The 21,004-nt window shown below is 44.1% G+C and overlaps 7 protein-coding genes across 7 annotated transcripts; 4 read left to right on the forward strand and 3 right to left on the reverse strand.

Annotated features, from left to right (window-relative positions):
• Window positions 1–243: 243 nt before the first annotated feature.
• Window positions 244–2,074, reverse strand: L199_004852 (uncharacterized protein; the record flags this gene model as incomplete). The annotated part of the gene is made up of 4 exons (XM_064890571.1): window positions 244–887; window positions 982–1,599; window positions 1,751–1,929; window positions 2,043–2,074. 4 exons carry the CDS (start codon window positions 2,072–2,074, stop codon window positions 244–246), a joined length of 1,473 nt encoding a protein of 490 aa, XP_064746643.1.
• A 533-nt stretch (window positions 2,075–2,607) lies between these two features.
• L199_004853 (uncharacterized protein) lies at window positions 2,608–3,379 on the forward strand (the record flags this gene model as incomplete). The annotated part of the gene is made up of 3 exons (XM_064890572.1): window positions 2,608–2,779; window positions 2,898–3,025; window positions 3,224–3,379. The coding sequence occupies 3 exons, from the start codon at window positions 2,608–2,610 to the stop codon at window positions 3,377–3,379; spliced, it is 456 nt and encodes a 151-aa protein (XP_064746644.1).
• A 1,057-nt stretch (window positions 3,380–4,436) lies between these two features.
• On the forward strand, window positions 4,437–7,091 carry L199_004854 (uncharacterized protein; the record flags this gene model as incomplete). The annotated part of the gene is made up of 5 exons (XM_064890573.1): window positions 4,437–4,759; window positions 4,853–5,154; window positions 5,256–6,213; window positions 6,358–6,516; window positions 6,578–7,091. The coding sequence occupies 5 exons, from the start codon at window positions 4,437–4,439 to the stop codon at window positions 7,089–7,091; spliced, it is 2,256 nt and encodes a 751-aa protein (XP_064746645.1).
• Window positions 7,092–7,651: 560 nt separating this feature from the next.
• L199_004855 (uncharacterized protein) lies at window positions 7,652–14,677 on the forward strand (the record flags this gene model as incomplete). Its single annotated transcript, XM_064890574.1, has 24 exons — window positions 7,652–7,752; window positions 7,846–8,103; window positions 8,265–8,454; window positions 8,616–8,801; window positions 8,867–8,986; window positions 9,048–9,152; window positions 9,221–9,299; window positions 9,356–9,369; window positions 9,441–9,764; window positions 9,830–9,922; window positions 9,988–10,070; window positions 10,122–10,260; window positions 10,306–10,596; window positions 10,669–10,800; window positions 10,860–10,964; window positions 11,033–11,049; window positions 11,103–11,206; window positions 11,262–11,291; window positions 11,351–11,545; window positions 11,601–11,665; window positions 11,724–11,807; window positions 11,860–11,970; window positions 12,031–12,872; window positions 12,925–14,677. 24 exons carry the CDS (start codon window positions 7,652–7,654, stop codon window positions 14,675–14,677), a joined length of 5,421 nt encoding a protein of 1,806 aa, XP_064746646.1.
• A 364-nt stretch (window positions 14,678–15,041) lies between these two features.
• Window positions 15,042–16,986, reverse strand: L199_004856 (uncharacterized protein; the record flags this gene model as incomplete). The annotated part of the gene is made up of 7 exons (XM_064890575.1): window positions 15,042–15,151; window positions 15,241–15,528; window positions 15,604–16,153; window positions 16,209–16,526; window positions 16,597–16,617; window positions 16,682–16,885; window positions 16,978–16,986. 7 exons carry the CDS (start codon window positions 16,984–16,986, stop codon window positions 15,042–15,044), a joined length of 1,500 nt encoding a protein of 499 aa, XP_064746647.1.
• A 536-nt stretch (window positions 16,987–17,522) lies between these two features.
• Window positions 17,523–18,592, reverse strand: L199_004857 (uncharacterized protein; the record flags this gene model as incomplete). Its single annotated transcript, XM_064890576.1, has 10 exons — window positions 17,523–17,543; window positions 17,605–17,628; window positions 17,697–17,708; window positions 17,782–17,861; window positions 17,928–17,951; window positions 18,019–18,071; window positions 18,141–18,199; window positions 18,331–18,390; window positions 18,451–18,468; window positions 18,563–18,592. The coding sequence occupies 10 exons, from the start codon at window positions 18,590–18,592 to the stop codon at window positions 17,523–17,525; spliced, it is 381 nt and encodes a 126-aa protein (XP_064746648.1).
• A 613-nt stretch (window positions 18,593–19,205) lies between these two features.
• Window positions 19,206–20,082, forward strand: L199_004858 (uncharacterized protein; the record flags this gene model as incomplete). The annotated part of the gene is made up of 4 exons (XM_064890577.1): window positions 19,206–19,352; window positions 19,467–19,501; window positions 19,569–19,707; window positions 19,843–20,082. 4 exons carry the CDS (start codon window positions 19,206–19,208, stop codon window positions 20,080–20,082), a joined length of 561 nt encoding a protein of 186 aa, XP_064746649.1.
• Between the last annotated feature and the right edge of the window lie 922 nt (window positions 20,083–21,004).

Consider the following 21,004-nt stretch of genomic DNA (forward strand, 5'->3'; position numbering starts at 1 on the left):
GATGCTCTTTCCCTTCAATTTTTCATCTTGTAAGGTTTCTCTATTTGATCTTGTTGATATAACAAATGTATAATGTCAGAAGGACACAGAGTGTTGCAACAAATGATAAGAAGAAAACGATGTTATATAGATATGTTGTCTCTCGTCCATCTAGTAGATTATCCATCTGATACAAATCATTTGTCTGGCTGGAGTTACAGAAATGATATATACAGTACAAAGACATGGTTCTTCTATTGACACCTACGCTCCATAAAGGTATTCGAAGAAAGTCGGTTTATCTTCCCAACCTTTCCTGATACTCGTACTTGATGATACATCCCTATTCCTAATCATGACATTGATGTTCGTGTTCACTTTTGGTAATTCTCCAATACCCATATCCGAACCGAAATCACTCCATCCGTCAATCTCTCCCATGGCCTCTCCCTCTCCTCCTCCAGCAGGAGGCTTAGGCGGTAAAGTGAGACTATCACCTAATAATGAATAGTCCGAATTACCTCCTTCTGAAGATGCATATGCTGAAGATGTGTTTGATATACTCCTCTGTAGCGATATGCTTTCTTGAGTCAAACGTAAGTTCGATAGTGTTTCAGGTAAGGAGGTAATGGTTGTATTCCCCTCTCCCTCCAGGGAATATCCATTTTCAGATCCATCGTCATCGCGATCATCATCACCTCTTTCAGTAGCTGTATCCGATCCACTGTCCGTTTCGGAAGCTGTAAAAGATCCTATTGATTCTGGACCAGACTGCGAAGATAATTCTGAGGTTTCTGGTGTCAGAAGGTTATTCGATGAAGATGATATGATACGCGGTTTGATAATGGTAGGCAAGATTATATGAGTTAGACGGATCGTTTCGCTCGAGATGGTTTGATGGGATTCACCTGAAGGATCAAACAGAATTTGATCAGTGCGATAATACGATTATATAAAGTAGAAAGGCCATCACTATGCTCATCGAAAGGGAGAGATACTCACTCCATGAAATCAAATCATAATACCTTGCTAATAAATGAACCACCAATCTCTCGAACGGATCAACGATATACCAACTTAGATGAGCTGGCGATCTTGATATTTCCAGTATCGAAGGTATCTGATCGTTCTCTTTGGGTAGAAAAGGTAACATTCCATTTATCTGATGTTGTATAGGTAATCTTCTTCGATTATTTGTATTTGTGTTCGATCCTGAAGTTTCACCGTTTTTCTCTATAGGTATATCAACCAGCGTACCATCGATGATTTTCCATCGTAACCCTTCTGCTCCTTCTGTGGACGATAGATTTAATGACCAATCACCACCTAACCATTTTCTCATTTCCCCTTCTACAGCTTGAACAAGACTTTCAACCCTCCTCCCTCTCTTCTTACGCAATAACGCTCTGATACCTTTGAGCGATAATTGAAAATTCCCATTGACTGAATCGGTCGAATTGACATCTCTCTCTGGTCTTACAGTAGATGGGATGGATTGTTTTCTAGGTATAGCATCAGATGGGAAGATCGGTTTCTGTAGTGGATGAACTTGAAGGGGCACGGAGGGGTAGTAATCTGATTTTAGGGGTAGAGCAATATGAGGGTTGGAAGCGAATGAAGCTACGTTCCATGATCCATAATAGGAAAAGGAATACAAAGTGCTAATTAGCTGTTTGCTGCCGCGAGGAGTGGGTCAGAACGTTTCCAGCCAATACATTTTACTGATACTGGTACTGGTATTTCAGTGATAGTAAGTAGTACTCTTACTTACCATTATCCAACCTCCTGATTACCCTTTTACCTTTCCCATTCAACCTCCCTTCGATCTTCGGTTCGGCCAATCTGGCCTCCCGTCTAGCTTGAGCTTTCTCTCGTTGTTGTGCGTTGTACGCTTCTACCTGCTTGAGAGTTGTGCTTTTGGGGTTTTGGAGGATGGCGGGCAGTCGGAGACTATCATATACAGATGAGGGTTGATCAGTACAGACCGGTTTAAGGTGATTGCACGTGGATAGGTGGCAAATCGTTGATATCGGAAGGTAATCATGTTCAACGACGGGACTTACGGAGCTGGAGCTGAGGGATCTACTTCTGACATCTTTCTATTGAGCTTGCTGAAGTTTATAACGGGGGCATATGCTTGTATCATATCACAATAGAAAAGCATTTGATGTCATCAGGTTGAGTCTGCTCGTTATCGATACGAGCATCATATCGAGCCAAACGAGAGATCGACCTCCACTGGTACATGACACGTGCCTATCAGCGAGGGCCCGATGGCTAACGTGCCTATATGGATTCCCCTTCTACGGCTGTCGGGAGACGACATGACTTCGTGATTACATCTCATCCCGATGTTCAATAGGATATTGTTCATGATAACATAAGGAATCATATACCAAGAACCATTCACAGCACAGATCGGAAGAAACAATCGATATCGGTACAAGGTCGACAACATGGCAGCAGGTTTGAAAAGTACGTGTTATGTTCATGTATCATCCAATCCTTTGTGTTGGACTGATAAACCGGGGAAGAAGGTGCACGCTGACCATGTCATGTCTCGTCTCTCTTTGCTCCTGTTCACTCCTTGATATCACTGATCAATGAAATTACCCGAAAATCGACATTATGCCTCCTCACATATCAACAATCTCGCAACCATTCAATCCATCCACATCCCATGAACTACCTTTCGTTCAACAAATAGCTGTCATACTTCTATCGTTCGTGCTAGCCGCTGGATTCCTGTTGGTCATTCTGAGCTGCGCATTGTGGGCTAACTGGTTACCATTATTAGTTGGTAAGTCGTTGCTTCCGTGGATATCCAACATTGGTCGATGGGGATGGAAATATTCTTCAATTCATCAATCAAGCAGGGACGTCGATGATGCTGATCTACGTCAACTTTTCTATAATAGCCCTCACGTTCGTCCTCGCTCCACTACCCAATTCAATCTGCGCTCGATGTTCCAGAGCGGACGATCTGAGTCCGGAATATAATTCGGCTTATGTTGATTTTGGGAGGTTCTTGACTGGTATGCTCGTTGTGAGTACCTCTCTATATATCAAATCCGAAGCTAGGTCAGATCACTAGAGATACCTGTGGGATGTTTCACGTGGAAGGTCACACTTTCCATGCTGCCTATCCGCTTGACATTTGATGATCTTGATAAATCATAAACCCTTCCCAACTCATGATTTATGGTATATAAACAATGCTAATCATACTTATGATGATATATAGACAACCGGTCTATCCCTCCCTGTTCTCCTTGCCCACTCGAAACTCATCCAGCCAGCTGCTTGTTGGATGTCCATAGCGGGCGGTGGGTTGGTATATGGTACGATCCTAGTTTATTCAGGTTGGTTTGGTGGTAGTTCAGACGATGAGGGTTGGTAATCGGTAACCGTAACCATCTATCAAGAACAAACCTACACAAACAAAGTAGAAAATCCTTCCAGTCGTTATACAAGGTCACAGTAGTAGTCATATTGGCAAGCTATTAATTCATTCGTATCTTTGGGATGGTATCGCCCAAGGGGAAGAAGTGATTTTCAGGGGGTAGGAGTAGGAGAGTGCACGACTTCATCAGATAGATACAGATTTGTATGCCAAAAACCCAGATTTTTCTTCCCTCTTTATTCGCTGCTTTCATATTCTCCCGTGCAGCTTCAGGTCAGGATGCCAAGGAGTGCTGTACGAGTAGCAGAAGTATGATTGGTAGTCTCTTGGCGCAGAGTGACTGTTTCCTGGTACTGCTGTAGTACGCCACCCCCACTTACCACTTTGTTGCTCCGCGTTAACTTGCTGTATCAAGCATTGAACTCGTGACTTTGACCTTTTCATGGTAGTAGTAGTAACCAAGCTACTGCAACTGCCAAGTTATACTTGAAGCATTGATCGCATTGCATCTCATCTGCAATACTCTCCGTTCAAAATGCAATCCCCAAGTATATATAGTAACATCACTGTGCGAACCAGACTTGACTGAAATATAATCCCACCTTACTCTCGCAGCTGTAGCAAAGTCAGGAACGTTTACTTTGACCTATTACCCGACTGATATTTCACCATTCCCAACTGCGCCTTCTTTTTCTTTCACCTTCATCGCCCCATTTCTCAGTCATAACACTCCATTCGAATCACCATCCACCTTCCCTGTTCACCATACAACATCTATCATCGCATCGACGCGTTCGTACAGGTCTATCCGACATCTAAAGACAAAAAACAAAATAAAATAGAAGACCCGATTCATAATCCCGCTTGAACCTCTGCATCACTGCTTTTACGTTGAACGAGATCAGACGGGCAAAGCAAGAACGACCTAGCTCTCAGCCTATCAAGAGGTTATAGGTATATTCAATGGTCCATTCTTAATCCGCACATATTCATCATCCTCTCAACATTCTTCCATCCGCTGCTGTGCGTAACATAGCAAGAAGGCTCGTTCGACATGGTGACCGCTCAACTATTCATAACCGTCCTTTCCCTCCTATCCATCTCTCATGCCATCCTACCTCCTGCTCATGGAAGCTCTCAATTTCGGTCTATGAGAAGATCGGATTCAGCTTTGGAGGAACAACGCAGAGAAATCTTACCGCAATCGCGACCGCCAAAGAATCGTGGAAAAGCTCGAGCTTTGAAAAGAGGTCCAAGTGTCGGTGTAGGAGGTGTACATTTGGATGTTCACGAGAGAACATATACTGGTACGAAGGGTAATCAGAAAAGAGCGGTGGAAATCAATGGGACTGAAGTCAGCCTTGGTACCGCCCAGAAGTGAGTGTACCATATGCATATTTCTCGAAAGATCGATCATTCAACGTGAACTACAGCTCTCAATGATTGCAGCTAATACAAGACTCGTTATAGTACATTCGTAGTACCCGTCTCAATAGGTTCACCACCTTCCGTATACCCTCTCCAACTTGATCTGGCTTCATCGGATTTACTAGTCGCGTCTACACTGTGCACTTCGACCTCTTGTCCTGTTTCCCTAGGTCCAAATGTCAACGCGTATTACGACGTATCGAAAGGATCAAGTGGATTCGAAGAGGTCAATGGGAACAGGACGTATTGGAACTCGAGTTATGCGGATGGGTCGGTTGCTTCGGGTGTGGTGGTCAGAGAGACTGTGACGATGGGGGAGGTGGTCCTACAAGGTCAGGTTATGGGTGAGTGAAATATCCCTAATGCTCTGTTAAATACTCTTCGTCTATACTACTCTACCAAAAGATGTTAAGCTAATTTTATGGTCCGACATCGGGATGAACAGGCTTTATCAATTCCACCAACCTCACATTATCTCAGCAGAAAGTATCAGGTATATTAGGTTTAGGATTTCCCAGATTATCCGCTCTATCGCATATCCTTCTTGACGAAGAATACCAAGAAACATCTTCATCTTCCAACGTCTCATCCTCCACTTCCGCTTCCTCGTCAATCCCATCTGTCAGTGTATCCGCCTCTTCGTCTTCATCGGCCGCCTCGACTTCGTCATCTTCTTCGCCAACCTACTACCCTCCCCTCCTCGAGAATCTCGTCAGAACCCCTCATATACCTTACCCTGTATTCGCCTTGGCACTGGCTCCTCCCCCTTCATCTTCCGACTCTACGGCAACATCCACATCCACATCTACCTCAGCGACTTCAACCAGTACAGCCCGGTACCAGAGCTCAATTGGATCACTCACTCTGGGAGGTGTATCCAGCCATTATATCTCCAATCGAACTGGGTCGGGAAGGACGATAACCGATATTGAATGGCACGAGGTCATGCCATTTGGTAAAGCCCGTTCGTTCTCTAACGATACCGCAGAAGCTTTGTCTAGAACTTTGACTGCTTCGTCTTCTCCTACTTCTTCTCCATCCCCTTCAGGTTCTGCTACTTCATCGTCCGACTCTGAATCTACCAGACGTAGGAAAAGAAGTGATCAATCTCAACTCAACGATCCGCCGTCAAATTTGGAACAACTAGGTGAAGAGGAATACTTATTTTGGGCACTGGAATTACACAATTTGTCTTTGAACGGTACGGACATACCTCTCAATTCGAGTTACGCAGATATCGGATTACCCTCAATCGCCCTGCTAGATGTGGGGTTCAATGGTATTTCAGGTCCTCAGCAGGATGTAGTGGCGCTGTTCAGTAAGATAAATGATGCGAGGCAGGTGGCTGAGGGGAGATGGGTCGTGCCGTGCGATACGAGGATGACTATTGGGTTTTCATTTGGGTAAGTAGTCTGTTCTGTCTCACATACTCCTAGTACTCAGTTCATCCCCGCTAGTATATCTTTTTTTGAGGTTCCTCGTTATGATCACACGCACTCCGTGTAGTGCAGGGGGAGTTGAACTTATACTGACACCGGACATTGTAGTGGTCGATATATCCAACTTCAACCTTCCGACTGGATATCCACACAAATCGAGTCATCCTCTTTCTGCTTGGCTTGGCCAATCGCTTCTCCATCGACAGGTGATGGAATGGATTGGCAGCTTGGTACACCTTTCCTCAAGAAGGTATACAGTATTTACAGGTTAGCTGGGATTTGCTCCACTTCTACCTGAGGATGTAAGCTAATGACATGGGTGTTGTAGTTACGGTATAAACGGTGTTCAGGCTCCTTTAGTAGGGTTCTTACCACTTGAAGATAACCCATCCACTTCGGAGTCATCTTCATCATCTTCTGGCAGTACCAGTACCAGTACAACACATACATCATTTGATCCTAATTCACCTACACCCACAACGATCGAAGATCTACATCTAACCACTACGATCCAGACTGTCTTACCTAATAATATCCTTCCTGATCCGACTTACACTACACCGACTTATGTCTACTCCGCCTCTCCAAGCCTGTTACAAGCGGGTATAACCCAGTTTATCGGGTTAGCCAATAGCTCCGCATACTCTGTTGAGCAGGTTCCAGTGATTAGTCTGGATAGTGCTGCGACGTCGAGGATAGCTAGTATGGCTGGAGGTGAGGATGGGGGGTCGGCTGCTCCTGCGAGTAGTGGGGCGATGAGGGTGTATGGGATTGGTGTGGGTATGGGTATGGGTATGGGTATGGTGGTGGGTATGATCGGTGTGCTCTTTCACTTGTTATGATAATGGGACAGTTGGATTTGCTGTTGCGATTGCAGCATAGGCAATGTGCTGTGATAACGGTTATCAGTCACTTCGATATATATGATTAGTCGCACATCAACCTGTATAATTAATAGGCAATCAGATCATCGTATTTCTCTCTTAAGCATGGTTTGCTCTCATCGCTCTCCCGGACACTTGATAGTGGTTCTGTTGATGATAATTTAATCGAAGTATATGTATCTTGTATTGTTATCTCACCGTACTCGTAACTTGACATCCATCTAAATCTACAACTTGAGATTGATCAATACCCCCACGGGGTATACTCGGATCCGAGATGAATAGTGTAAGTGAGGTTGAGATTGTGTTTTTTCCAGATGTCAAGACGATCATCCAATAACTCTTCGCATCATTCCCCCAAATTGTGTAGATCCAACTCGTATCCTTGCATCCTACCAACTTGTAGACCTACTCCCATCACCTGCAGAGGGTATTTAACCTGATCAGCCTCTATGCCAACCACCCAATCCACTCCTGGTAAATTAACCTAAATCTCGATAAATCCTTTTTGAACAATCATGTCAGCGCAAGACCACCTATCTACATATTTCGACCCACCTCCTTCATCTTCATCGGACAAAGAATGGAAGACCTTATTAGAAAGATTAGAATTGACTCAGTAAGCTTCCTTCCCCCTATATCCCCTATACTAAGTCTCAAGAGATTTAAAAGTTAACCTGACCTGGCCTTACCTTTTTTTCGATAATGCTAGTCCAACGATTAATGAGATTGACGAGAATGATCAAGAGGAAATTGCAGAACCGGTTTATGGAACTATCACTTGGCCTAGTATATTGGATTATCTCCCTTCGGATCATTCGCATATCGCTGAGAACGATGCTGCTGCTGCTGCTGGGGCTGGACCTTCGACACCTGGTTCCCGTCAGGTGGATGAGGGGTACCACCAGAATGGATCTGGAAATGGAGGGAGGGAGAGTTTCGGTGGTGATTTGGTAAAGAGAATACAGAAGTGAGTTATCGCTCTATTGAACTGATTATTGCCATTCGACCGTGCATGAACAACCACAACACTTTGATCGAACCTTGCGAATGAATGGAGGATAGACTCGGTCTATGATCATGTCAATAGCCTCATTGCTAAATACTGACCTGATGATGGGATTACCGCAGTCACCTTCCTGTTCAAAGCACTTTCACCTCCTTGATTGCACTCCTATCGACCTCTAAATCAAACGATGAGATTCAATCTGAATTAATAGAAATAATGGGTTTCGAAGGCAATGGGTTGGAATTGGTAGAAGAGATCTTGAAACCAGGTGCGAGGGAGATGATCGTTGATGAAGTTGGAAGTGGTGGATCTGTGAGTAACTACTATACAACTTCAAAAAATATCCAAGCTACATATCTATATCCCTGCTCGTCTCTCGCTTTCTGAAATCCGTTTACCCCGCTGCATTCCAAGAATAGAGAGAACAAAGACAGTATGAATAACGCTAACGTCAACACTTTGATATTACCCAGAAATCCAAATCTCAATCGTCACCCACCTATCTCCCCACAAATCGAATGTCAGTCAGAGCCGGTAAAGGTAAAGAAAGGAAACATCAAATCGACATATCCGACGTGATTGGTTCTGCTGAAGATATAGAAAGGAGAATACAAGAACAGTTGGAAAGGCCGAAGGCAATGTTCTCGGAAGATGGCCCCGTAAGTTCACCTCTGCTTGCGACGGTTGACAAGCAATCATGAGCTTATGGCTCATGCTGTGATAGCGATTAATCGATCAAGAGGTCTTACCGCATGTGTATACGGCAACTGGTTCGAAAGCTGTCAATACCTCTTATGGAGGTAAGATGGCTTTACCGATGGGAACTCAGAGACATATCAACGATGTGAGTCAGCTCTATTGTTCCTAGTGTAGGCGAGGGTAGCTGATTAGTCATGTACAAACAGACCTTCGAAGAAGTCACTGTACCTCCATCGAACCCTGTTCCACCAAAACGTAATGAAAGGCCGGTGAAGATATCGGAATTACCTCCACTAGCTAGAGGATGCTTCGTGAGTCGCATTTTAGCTGATCCCCACTCGGTGTCAGATCGTTAGCTAATGTTTTTCGCGATCTCTAGAAATATGTTGAGCTCAATAGGATGCAGAGTATCGTTCAGCCGACTGCTATGAATACGAATGAAAATATGCTTGTTTGTGGTAAGTCGCTCATCTTTAATGGACAACAACAGCTTAGACTGACCAACCCTTCATAGCTCCTACTGGTGCTGTGAGTCTCAATCACCCTACTATCTGGTTTATCCACGCCGTATAAAGCTGATGATAGGCTTTCGAAATCAGGGTAAAACAGACGTAGCCATCATGTCAATTATTAGAGTTCTCTCTCAACATGTGACACCAGGACCTTCCACTCATCCTTCAGGATTCAACTTGAACCGCGATGCTTTCAAGATCATCTACGTCGCACCTATGAAGGCATTAGCGGCGGAGATCGTCGCCAAGTTTGGTAAAAGATTGGCATGGTTAGGTGTGAAAGTGAGAGAATTGACGGGTGATATGCAAATGACTCGTCAGGAGATCAACGAAACTCAAATTATCGTCACTACGCCTGAGAAATGGGATGTCGTGACTAGGAAACCTACTGGCGAAGGTGAATTAGCTTCGGTGAGTGTTGATATCGTCAGCTTCCCGAGACCTCGGGCAAAGTAGCTGATAGATCGTGAGAGTAGAAAGTGAAACTTCTCATTATCGACGAAGTGCACTTGCTTAATGAAGATCGAGGTGCAGTCATTGAGACTATCGTTGCTAGAACCCTAAGACAGGTAGGTATTGGTACCATACTCCGGAAGCTGCAGAATTCAACACCGATCATCTTTTGCTTCAATAGGTCGAATCTAGTCAATCACTTATTAGGATCGTCGGACTGAGTGCTACGTTACCGAACTACATCGATGTTAGCGATTTCCTGAGGTGAGCTGGTTATTCATCATGTAGCTTTTGCTCCAGCTGATCTGTCAACAGAGTCAATCGCTATCAAGGATTATTCTTCTTCGACGCTTCCTTCAGACCTGTACCTCTCGAACAGCATTTCATTGGAGTGGCTGGAAAGCCCAGATCTCAGATGTCGGCGAGGAACATGGATAGAGTGGTCTTTGACAAGGTATGTCGTCACAACCTCGTGTCAAGCTGACGATGTACCATGTAGGTATCGGAATTAGTCCAAGCAGGACATCAAGTGATGGTCTTTGTCCACGCGCGGAAAGAAACCGTGAAAACCGCTCAAAAATTGAAAGAGATGGCCATCGAAGAAGGTGTATCAACATTCTTCGAAACTATGGACCACCCCAAATATGGGTTATATAAGAGAGATATAGGGACAAGTAGGAATAAAGAGATGAAAGAACTGTTTGAGAGTGGTTTCGGTATACATCATGCGGGGATGCTGAGATCGGATAGGAATATGATGGAAAGGATGTTTGAAGATAATGCTATCAATGTGAGATGATTTGCGAAATTAGCAATACTGCCGAGGATGAAAGTCGACAGCTGATGATACCTTATCGAACAGGTTCTATGCTGTACTTCCACCTTGGCATGGGGTGTCAATCTTCCCGCTCACGCTGTAGTCATCAAAGGCACACAAGTGTACGATAGCAACAAAGGTTCTTTCATGGACTTGTCTGTCTTGGATGTACTGCAGGTAAGCTGATGACTGTTTTTGCATGGCATCAAATCTAGCTGACTATATGTCCTTGACAGATTTTCGGGCGAGCTGGTCGTCCGGGTTATGAGACTAGTGGTGTAGGATATATCTGTACTACGCAGGATAAGTTGGATCATTATCTACACACCATCATGGCCCAGGTAAGTCCGATGACCGGCAGACGTTTGGGATGGTTCCATCAACGCTGACCACCCCGATACTCCCTTAGCATCCCATTGAATCGAAGTTAGTTGCCTTAAAACGGGTGCCCACATGCGACAACTAACCTTTTCTTGTAGATTTATCCCTGGTATGGTCGATTCTCTGAACGCGGAGATATCTTTGGGTACCATCGCGAATGTCTCGGAAGCTATACAATGGCTGGGTTACACGTATCTGTTCGGTGAGTGTTCGATGCTATTTCTCCTCTAGGATATCGCTGACACCTGCTGCTGCAGTTCGAATGCGAAAAGAGCCTTTCATATATGGTCAGTTTGACTATTTACACTTTTGGCATAAGCTGAGCTTTGGATTTCTGCGATTCTAGGAATGCCTCATGATGTCACGAAAGACGATCCTCAACTAGGTAACAAACGAAATGAACTTATCTCGCAGGCTGCACGATTACTCCAAGCTGCCAAAATGATCCGATACGACGAGATAGCCAATACATTTGCCGTTTCTGACTTGGGGAGGATAGCCGCGAAGTATTATCTGCGATATCAAACTATAGAAGTTTTCAGTGAGTATTTACACTGATTCAGTGCTCGGTCAGGCGTGGCTGACATGAGCTGTAGATACGAAATTCAACCCTAGAATGAGTAATGCAGATCTATTCCAAATGCTCTGTGAAGCTACTGAGGTGGGTCGTTCTGTTCGTGCGGTTTGGAGCAATGGGACAAGCTGACATGCTGGCACAGTTTGATCAAATTCAACTTCGAGAGAACGAAGTAGAAGAGCTGGAAGCTATCAACAAGAGCGATGTGATCCCATTGGAAGTCGCTGTAAGCTATGTCGATAGTCGTAACCTGGAGCCAAGCTTACCTTCAAATATAGGGTGGAGCCACGGATAAGCGTGGAAAGGTCAACATCCTGCTACAAGCTCATGTATCCAAAGTCTACATGGAAGACTTCGCCCTTGTATCTGATGCAGCTTATGTCGCTCAGGTGAGTCCCCTAGGAGCACGACAATCGTAATTGGTGACTGACAACCGGCTGGTTATGTAGAACGCTGCTCGTATCATTCGAGCATTACTGGAGATCGCTCTTAGTCGGCATTGGGCAAACTGCGCGTATCTCCTAGTGGAGCTTAGTAAATGTATTGAACAGAGACAATGGGTATACGATCATGGTTTAGCCCAACTCAACATCCTACAACGAGATACCTTACACAAGCTCAATCAATATACCACGGACGACATGACCATCGCCGATTTCCGCAATATGAGTGCTGCTGAATTAGGTGAATTCATACATATGAATGAGAAACACGGTCAAGCTGTTTTGGATGCTGCCAATATGTTCCCTACGGTCGGTATGACCTACAAGCTCCGTCCTATCAGTCATGATCTGCTTCAAATCAGTGTCAAGGTCGAGCCTCAATTCAAATGGAGCAACAAGATATCAGGCGGAAGTGAGCCATTCTACGTATGGGCTCAAGATGAAGAAGGTCTGAAGATATACCAATGGAGAAGTGTCAGAATTCAACCTACCACATCTGTGATCGAACTTGACTTCGTCTTACCATTTGATGATACACCGCCATCTTTGATCTCTATTGTATCCATCTCCGATAGATGGCTTTGGTCTCATGAACAGATCACCATCGACTTGGCCGACCTTGTTATGCCTCCTGCGCCAGCGCCTTCTACGGACTTGTTGGATATCCCCTTCCTGCGACTTTCGTGCTTTAACGACCCTACGCTCGAAGCAGCTTATAGAACCAATATGTCGACTTTGAACAGTATACAGACTCAAGCGTTCTGGACTATGTATAATACTAGTGTGAACGCACTCATCGCTGCTCCTGTAGCAAGCGGAAAGTCCTTCTTGGGTGAAGCTGCTATCTGGTCAGTGATTACTTCGATCATGATGGACAAAAGCTGACCCACTTTCGTACAGGAACGCATTCCGTCACAGCAAAGAAGGACTGGTCTTGGCTATTTTACCTCAGCATCACGCCGTCCACGAGACTGTCGCCCGCCTCCGATCGATATGTCCCAGAGGCAAGAATGTTGATATTCACTCTTTAGTCAGCTCCGCAGACTTCAGCAGACTCTCCGCTCCTAGAGGTGTCATTGGCGTTACCACCCCCTTCGCGTTGCTCAACAACGACAAGTTGGACGACATTCTTACCTCGTCTAGACTTGGTCTGTACGTATTCGAAGATCTGCATCTTCTCGACGAAATGTACGAGCTGTGTATTGCCAAGATACTCTCATTTGCCCGATCTCTCCGTACGAGAATCGTCGGCATAACTTCATCGCTTGACAATCCTTCGACTCTGGCTAGTTGGTTGGGATTGGACATCATCGCACCGCTACTCACCGATGGTTCATCCGAAGTAGTACCATACCAGCCTCCAGCATTATACAATTTTACCCCTGTCGACCGAGATAATCCAATCTCAGTCTCCATCAAACCATTCACTATCCCTCATGGCGCTACCCTTCTCCGCTCAATGATTAAATCCACATACGATATCTTGAAATCCGTCCATCATACTTCCGGAGGTGCTATCGTATTCGTCCCGTCCCGTCAGGCATGTATCAACGTCTCGAACGATCTGGTCACTCAATCAGGTACTGAAATGGATTTAGATGGATTCTTAACTACTCCGAGAGATCATGTTGAACCATTACTTGTTGGAAAGTTGAAAGATAAATCGCTATACGAACCTATCTTACATGGTATAGGATACATCCACTCGAATCTCAATTCAGGAGATTTGGCACTAGTCTTGGAGTTATTTGCCAGTGGGATCCTCAAGGCGCTGATAGTTCATAGGACGTTATGTTGGACTTTACCCGTCAAGGGAAGTACGGTAGTAGTCATGTCTGCTCAATATACTCAGACTATCCCTATACCGGGTAATAAGAAAACCAAAGATGGTAAAGAATTATACGAAAGAAGAATCATCAATTATAGTAATAAGGAATTGGTCAAGATGCAGGGATTCGCTTCTATCGATGCATCGCCTTTACAACAGGGCAATAATGGAGAAGGAGGAAGGATGTTTATAATGTGTCAGTCTGAACAGCAGATCTTGATAAGTAGAGTATTATCAAATGGGTTGGAATTGGAATCGACACTGTCAGAGGTATTACAACGTCAATCTCGAAATGGACCAATGACTTATACCAGTAATAGGCTAGAAGAGGTATTGAGCAAGAAGTTGATTAAACGTAAAGGTGAATCACAGTACAAACAACAAGGACAAGCTCATCGACTTAAAGTTTTGGATCTGAGGAAGAGGGATATGATGGATTTGATCAATTATAGTTATTTGAGGGAGAGGATCAAAGTGAATCCTAGTTTTTATGATCTATTGAAAGGGGTTGATAATCAGAGTGTGAGCGTTAGTAGATGGATAGATGCTTGGTTTGAAGGGGTCGACGAAAAGGAAGTGATGTCAAATGGAGCTGATAAGGAAAAAGGTAAAGATAAAGGGAAGAAGAAAGAATTAAATGGGGATGATCAAGATGGTAGTACGGACGAGGTGAATGGCGATGGAGTCCAAGATGAGGGAGATGAAGCGGACATGGATGATGATAGCGGAAGAGTAGCGGTGGTAGGTGATCAAGTGAATGGGGATGCTGAGAATGATGTTGGAGAGAAAGACGGTGAGACGTTTGAGAAGCATGGGGAGGAGTGATTCAGTTGAATGGATATCGAATTGCATGGAGTTTTATACGATACATTTTATGCATTGCTCGTGTACATGAATTCTAGAAAGAAAATGGTATGAGGTGTGATGCATTTCCTACAGAATCCAGCTGGGGTGTATTCTTGTTCCCTTATGATCTCGTTCCTAATTTTTTCTTTGTCAATCTTCGGGTCCAAGTTCTCATTGATACCTATTCTTACATGATAATTTTTTCCCCATATGAAACGACCGAAAATATGTACTTTTCCTCCTTCCTCTATCCGTTGACTCGTCGACGCTGAATGTGATTTTACCTTTTTGACTGTGTAAGTTGGCTTTGAAAATTGTGTAGTATATTTCGACTGAATTGAGTTCACTTCGGAAAAGCTATATTAACGATTGAAGCACAGAGGTCGATCATTGCATCCAACAGTCTCATGGTTTTTGGCTTGTTGCAATTATTGAATCTGACCTTCAAACGATCTACCGGGTTTACCAGAAACCGATCAGCTTATCAAGTTTTCTAAGTCATCTTGTCATCCTAATGAACAGAGAAGTGATTTGAGACTTACCGACTATATGCTTCATGGTATCCTTTTCATTCAACGCCACTTGCAGATACAGCAGGATAGTTTCCATTGTTCCCTTACTGATCTTATCGCCGAGAGTGGGTGTAGCGAATTTCAGGTATACCTTGAAATCAATAAACCACATACTCTGTCTGCTATCCTTATTGCCTTTATATCTTTGATCATCCCTAAACTCGCCAATCGATGATTTCAAAGTTTGATAGACAGTGGACTTGAAAAATTTAATCACAGAGGAGAGATCAGATAAGGATAAATCGATATCACTCGCTGCTACAGTACCAGAATGTTAGTATCGAACGAATCATCGAAATAACAGAACATTGATCAATGCCAACCAATACTCACCCAATTCATCCTTCAGCCTCTTCATCAGCTCACCATCATGCAGAGTTAGCTCGTCATTGAGAATTGACTCCATCACCATACTCAATCTCTCTTTCACACTCATGATACATTTTTCTTCGTTGCCCCTTTTGGTATCTTCCTCAGGAATTTCAGGTTGAAAGGATGAGATGAGATCACTCATCTTACCAATGGCCATGATGAAGGGGAGTGGAATTGGCGATGAAAGTAAAGAGCTCGTAGCAGCGGTAGGAGCAACCTCCCGTGGTGGACCATCTTTGGGGTACGTTCGACCATATCGCTGGTCGCTATCGTCCCAAGTCGGAGCACGGAGGAACGGCGTAGCACTTGATCCGAAAGATGCTACAGAAAAGGTCGATTCTGCCCTGTCTGATCTACTGGAATTTGATGGTCCAGGTGTCGCATTCGAGAAAGTTGAGGGGAAGGGAAGGGGGCGGACGAGCGATTGGGGCACACTCATTCCACGGCATGTGGAAGGTGTAGGAGAGGAAGATGGAGATGATTCGTCCGAGTCTGACAACAGGTCGATGGCCTAACAGGTCGTTTAGTAATATTTATGAGCCTAGTCTACGGGACCAAACACTTACGACGTCTGCCGTTGACCCTCTTACTTTTTCCCCACCCCAGAATCGAGATTGCACCTCCTCATCATCATCTTCCACCGTTACGAAGCGATTTCGACTTGCCCTGTGGAAGGATCCACTTGCGGGATGGGGGTCTCTCGTCCTTGAAGTCCTCGATCGAATCTCTGCGAGCTTAGCCTTGAATGCTGCCGTGGATGTTGAAGACTGAGCTCTTGACCAAAGAGGTGTCGATGACGATCTTCTCCTTCTGGGAGAAGGGGTCAAGATCCTGGATCGCGTGGATCGTGGGATGAGGGAAGTCGACGGAGGAGTAGGAAAGGTCTATAAGTTCAGCATTCCTCGTTAGTCTGCAGCCTAAGCTGACGAATCAACGATGGCATGAAAAGCTTACAGATGAAGCTCGTCTCGGAGTCTAGTCAGTCCAAGTCCCAAAACGTCAGCTTGATCAGAATCATTTCCCGCAATAGAAGACTCACCAATGGAGAAGAGGTCATACCTCTCTCCTCTTTCACCTGGACGGTGACAGTGTGTCTTGGTCTTCCAGCTGGAGATGCTTGAGATCCCGCAGGTAGGACAGGGACAACAGGACCGGCTGGTTGGCGGATTACCAAAGCATTGGAGGGTGCTCGAGGCGTAGGAGGAGGCGGGGGCGGCATAATAGCCTTTTTTGAGGGGGTGGACTGAAAAATTGTACAAATCGCGTCAGCTTGTGGCTTGGGTACGATAAATAGCAATGAATCATGTATGCATGCCAAAAGGAGATTCGACTTACTGGAGCCATATTGATGGATGAACGTGCGCTGATGTTAGCGCTCTGCCAATAGGTAATTTCAAGTGTGATTCTTGATGTTACTTGTGTAGATGAAGAAAGGCAGGTCTATATGTTTTTGTTGATGTAGGAGTGTGTCAAGAGTAGAGATGATGAGTATGGGTGGGCTTGAAAAGTTCAGAAAGGATCAAGAAAGACGAAGAGAGAAGAAGAATGGGGGAAAGAAAAGTTAGTAAATCATGTATCAGCGAATCAATATATACCTTATACATTCACAGACCCTCGAATGATAATGTTGGTCTTCTCTCACAACCCCATATTACGCCCATTTGCAATTTTCCAAAGAAATAAGACACGCTCGAGATTTTGCTCAAAAGTTTCTCTCCTATCCTCCTCTTATTTTTGGACATCTGATGCGCTTCGTTCTCGGTTCAGCGGTGATTGGGAAGTCCTTGACGACCATCACAATAGATAATTCGGTACATGCGATATTTAAGTAAGACAACGAATATTCAGTTTGAGAAGCAGAGGAAAATTGGAGTAGGGAATTAGAGCTTGGCTTTTGCACCCTGTTATAAACATATCGTCAGCTCAGATGTCAATTTCATCTTCATGTTAACCCTAACTGACCTTCAAAACCCCATCGAGTTTGGTCTGTTTGCATGAAACATTGTCAGCTCAGACCATGAGGTTTATTAGTCTTCTCGTGTTAGCTAACTTACAGCAAGCATGACCTATTGGAGATGGAAATACGTATCGTCAGCGCGATGTGCAAATCTGAAAAACAAAGAGCTGATCAGTACTCACATTACCCTTGACTTTCAAACTTCCAGTCATAAACGCTTTTTGAGCGTTGACTTTTCCGTCCGCCAAGCCGATGAATGTGTCTAAGAGTAGGATCAGCTGGGTGCTATGGTGCGATTCATTCGCCACGACGCGAGGGGCACACTCACCATCACTAAGTGAGATTGAGACATCTAAGCGTGATCAACAACGATTAGCGTAAATGCAATACACTACATTTCATTGTCAATCACGACTTACCTGGCTTCTTGGCGGGTCCTTTGGTCACGGTACCATCTTTCTTCAGATCGATACTGCCAAATGCCCACAAGGATCAGCTAACTTCTTGGATGATCTGCATTGATTCAGATGAATACACGTACACCCAGACAGCTTCTTTACCCTCGGAATTCTTCACGTTGAGTTGGAAGATACCGTTAGTCTATGAAATACAAGGTGCATCAGCATCTCCGTCGCTGTATATGGTTCTCACATTCTCTGTGGTAGCGAGCCAAGGTAGAATCTAGAGGGCATGTGTTGTAGGTATTTATGATCAATGACCAACCTACTTACCTTCTTGATCTGCGTTTGTTTCTCCTTATCTGGCATCTTCTCGAAGACAGCTGCGAGGGCCTAAGAACAACACAACTATGAGCTGGCTCATACGTAGCTCTGGTGGTTCGGATAGCTTACAGAAAGTACATCGCTAGTCTGTCAGAGCATTTTCACCATGTCAGTGATTCACTTTCCATGATTCGGATACCATGCTACGAAGCTGATAAGGGGGAAACGAGGTTGGACATACCTTGAATCCTGGTTCTTTGAGGTCTGACATGGTGATTGATATCGATTGGTTCGATGACGGTCTATCCAGAAGAGCTGTATGGTATATATGCTCTGCGCGATGCTAGTAAGTCTTGTTGAACAATTGGTGTACAAGACGAATGACTCGGTCCAATCCATTCATTTGATTTGGTTTTGTTTGACTGACTGAAGATTGACTGATTTTGTGAGCCGGTGACGTTAACTCGTGTTCAACCGGGTTAAGCATGTTTGATATTGTCATTACGAATCACCTTAATCACCTGGTTTCTAATCAATCCTAATTGACCTGACAACACCCGGTTAGACGGGGAATTCAGATAACCGACCTGATCTTGTACATCCCATCGGAATGAGCGGTGAGTCACACTTCCAAAGCTGAAATTCCCAAAAGTTGATTCCAGCTAATCTTGAATCGACGTCATGGTGGAGTTTACACAGAATTTATGATGATACAGTATGTCATTTCATTCCAGTAGAATGGCTTTGAGATAGACCAGGTGCAGGTGTAGGAGTGAGAGAGTCTCGTTATATCAGTTTTGCAGGATGCATCTCTCGCTTCCTCTCCTTGCTCTTTTCCTCTGACTTCGTGATAAATCGACAAAACACTTCAACTCATTCCATCAATGTCCAGTATCCTGCCCAACGTCTTATCAAGCTCATCTTCCAATATGTCCGTAGCAGATGAGATCCCCAAATCGAACGAAGTGTACGTCACTAAGAGAGGGGCTAAGTTGAATCTCGAGGAGATCGGTCCTAAACCCACTAAGAAGGTATGTCATCGCTCATAGAGAGTAAGTAGGTTGGCGAGAGGCGGGCGTGAGTGAGAGTGGTGTGTGATTGTTTGGGTATACGGTAATCAGATTACTTACTTCTCGTGGTTATAGGTCGCTCTCATATGTTGCATGGATGCGAGGATCGAGTGAGTCTTAACGATATTCTTACTAACACACGCCCTCAACTGACATACTACCGTGTCACAATCAAAGTGCCTTTTCAGCATTCGGCTTGAAAGAAGGTGAATCACATATTATACGAAACGGAGGTGGTAGAGCTTCAGATTCAATAAGAAGTTTGGTAATAAGTCAACAACAATTGGGTACAGATGAAATCATCATAATGCATCATGTGAGTTATCGTTCATTCGCAATCATAGAAAAAAGGAATTGTTGAGCTGACAATCTGGAAACTCCCTTGTCGCCCTTCTGCTTCTGTAAATCGTCAAATGAACTATAACATAACTTCTTATAATTGTGCGGTCAGACCGACTGCGGTTTCTTTACCTTTTCCGAATCCGAATTCCGATCGACCCTCAAGTCCAAAGGTTTCTCAGGACCTGACGTAGATGCAATGTCATTCATGCCAATGTCATCGAAGGATATAGATCAAAATGTCAAAGAGGACGTAGACTACTTGAAAAACCATCCGTTGATCAATAAGGAAAGTAAAGTTAGTGGATGGGTACATGATCTGAAAGATGGAAGTGTAAGAAGAGTGGTGTAGGTGGAATCAGTCGAACCAACTGAAAATCAAGAAAAAGAGGGAAAAAATGATAAGAGATATGAAGCAATTGAACTGGTATGTAATTTATGAATGTTAATATATGGAAGGATAGGAGGATCGCAGTTACACAAGTGAAAATGCAAATATGATCATGATCTTGTTGAAGTCTCTCTCACTTACTTTTTGACGAATATCTGATGCCGCCAAAGCCCGCTTCCACCATTTTCACTCCGATATTCGACGATACCAAAACACAACTATGTAATAGAGAACCGCATAGCAAACCCCGCCAAAGACCGCTTGCTACCACTATACGTTTCTTTGAAGTCGACTCACGATGAGAATGAGGGATTGGAGATCATCATACTGATCTCCGCCAAATGCCGCTTTCGAGCTGTATACGTTTCTCCTTCACATACTATGCACAAGAAGGAGGAAGTTATGAAGTGACTTACATAAGCAAAGATACCATCGACATCATGCAGTTCTCCAAATCTTGCTATCTGTCATTCTGAGAGGTAAATCGTCCTTGTTCTGCAAATCTATTCATTCATCGTGAACAGATCAAAACTGTTCGTATCTATTGCATCCTTTCTCTGCCCTGCAAATTGTCAGATTAGGTTGGGATAGAGATAGAGATAGATTCTTATTATTGAATTGTTGATCGATCGCCATGAAGAAAGGCATGATCATGGAACAGGAATTCAAAAGAATCCGAGTACGGGTACGAATACTGTAGTATGGACAAATTACGAGTAGATAAGCAATGCATTAAACTCATTTATCCATTTATCTATGATAGCTGTTAATGTCATTTCATTTTGACCCTCTGTCGGTATACTGAGTACCGAGTATTGAGTTTTTGATTTCTGAAAAAGCCCAAAGCCCAAAGTCGAAGTAATAAGTTAAAGTACATTATACA

Source organism: Kwoniella botswanensis, chromosome 1 (assembly GCF_036426115.1).
Source record: "Kwoniella botswanensis chromosome 1, complete sequence".
NCBI lineage: Eukaryota > Fungi > Basidiomycota > Tremellomycetes > Tremellales > Cryptococcaceae > Kwoniella > Kwoniella botswanensis.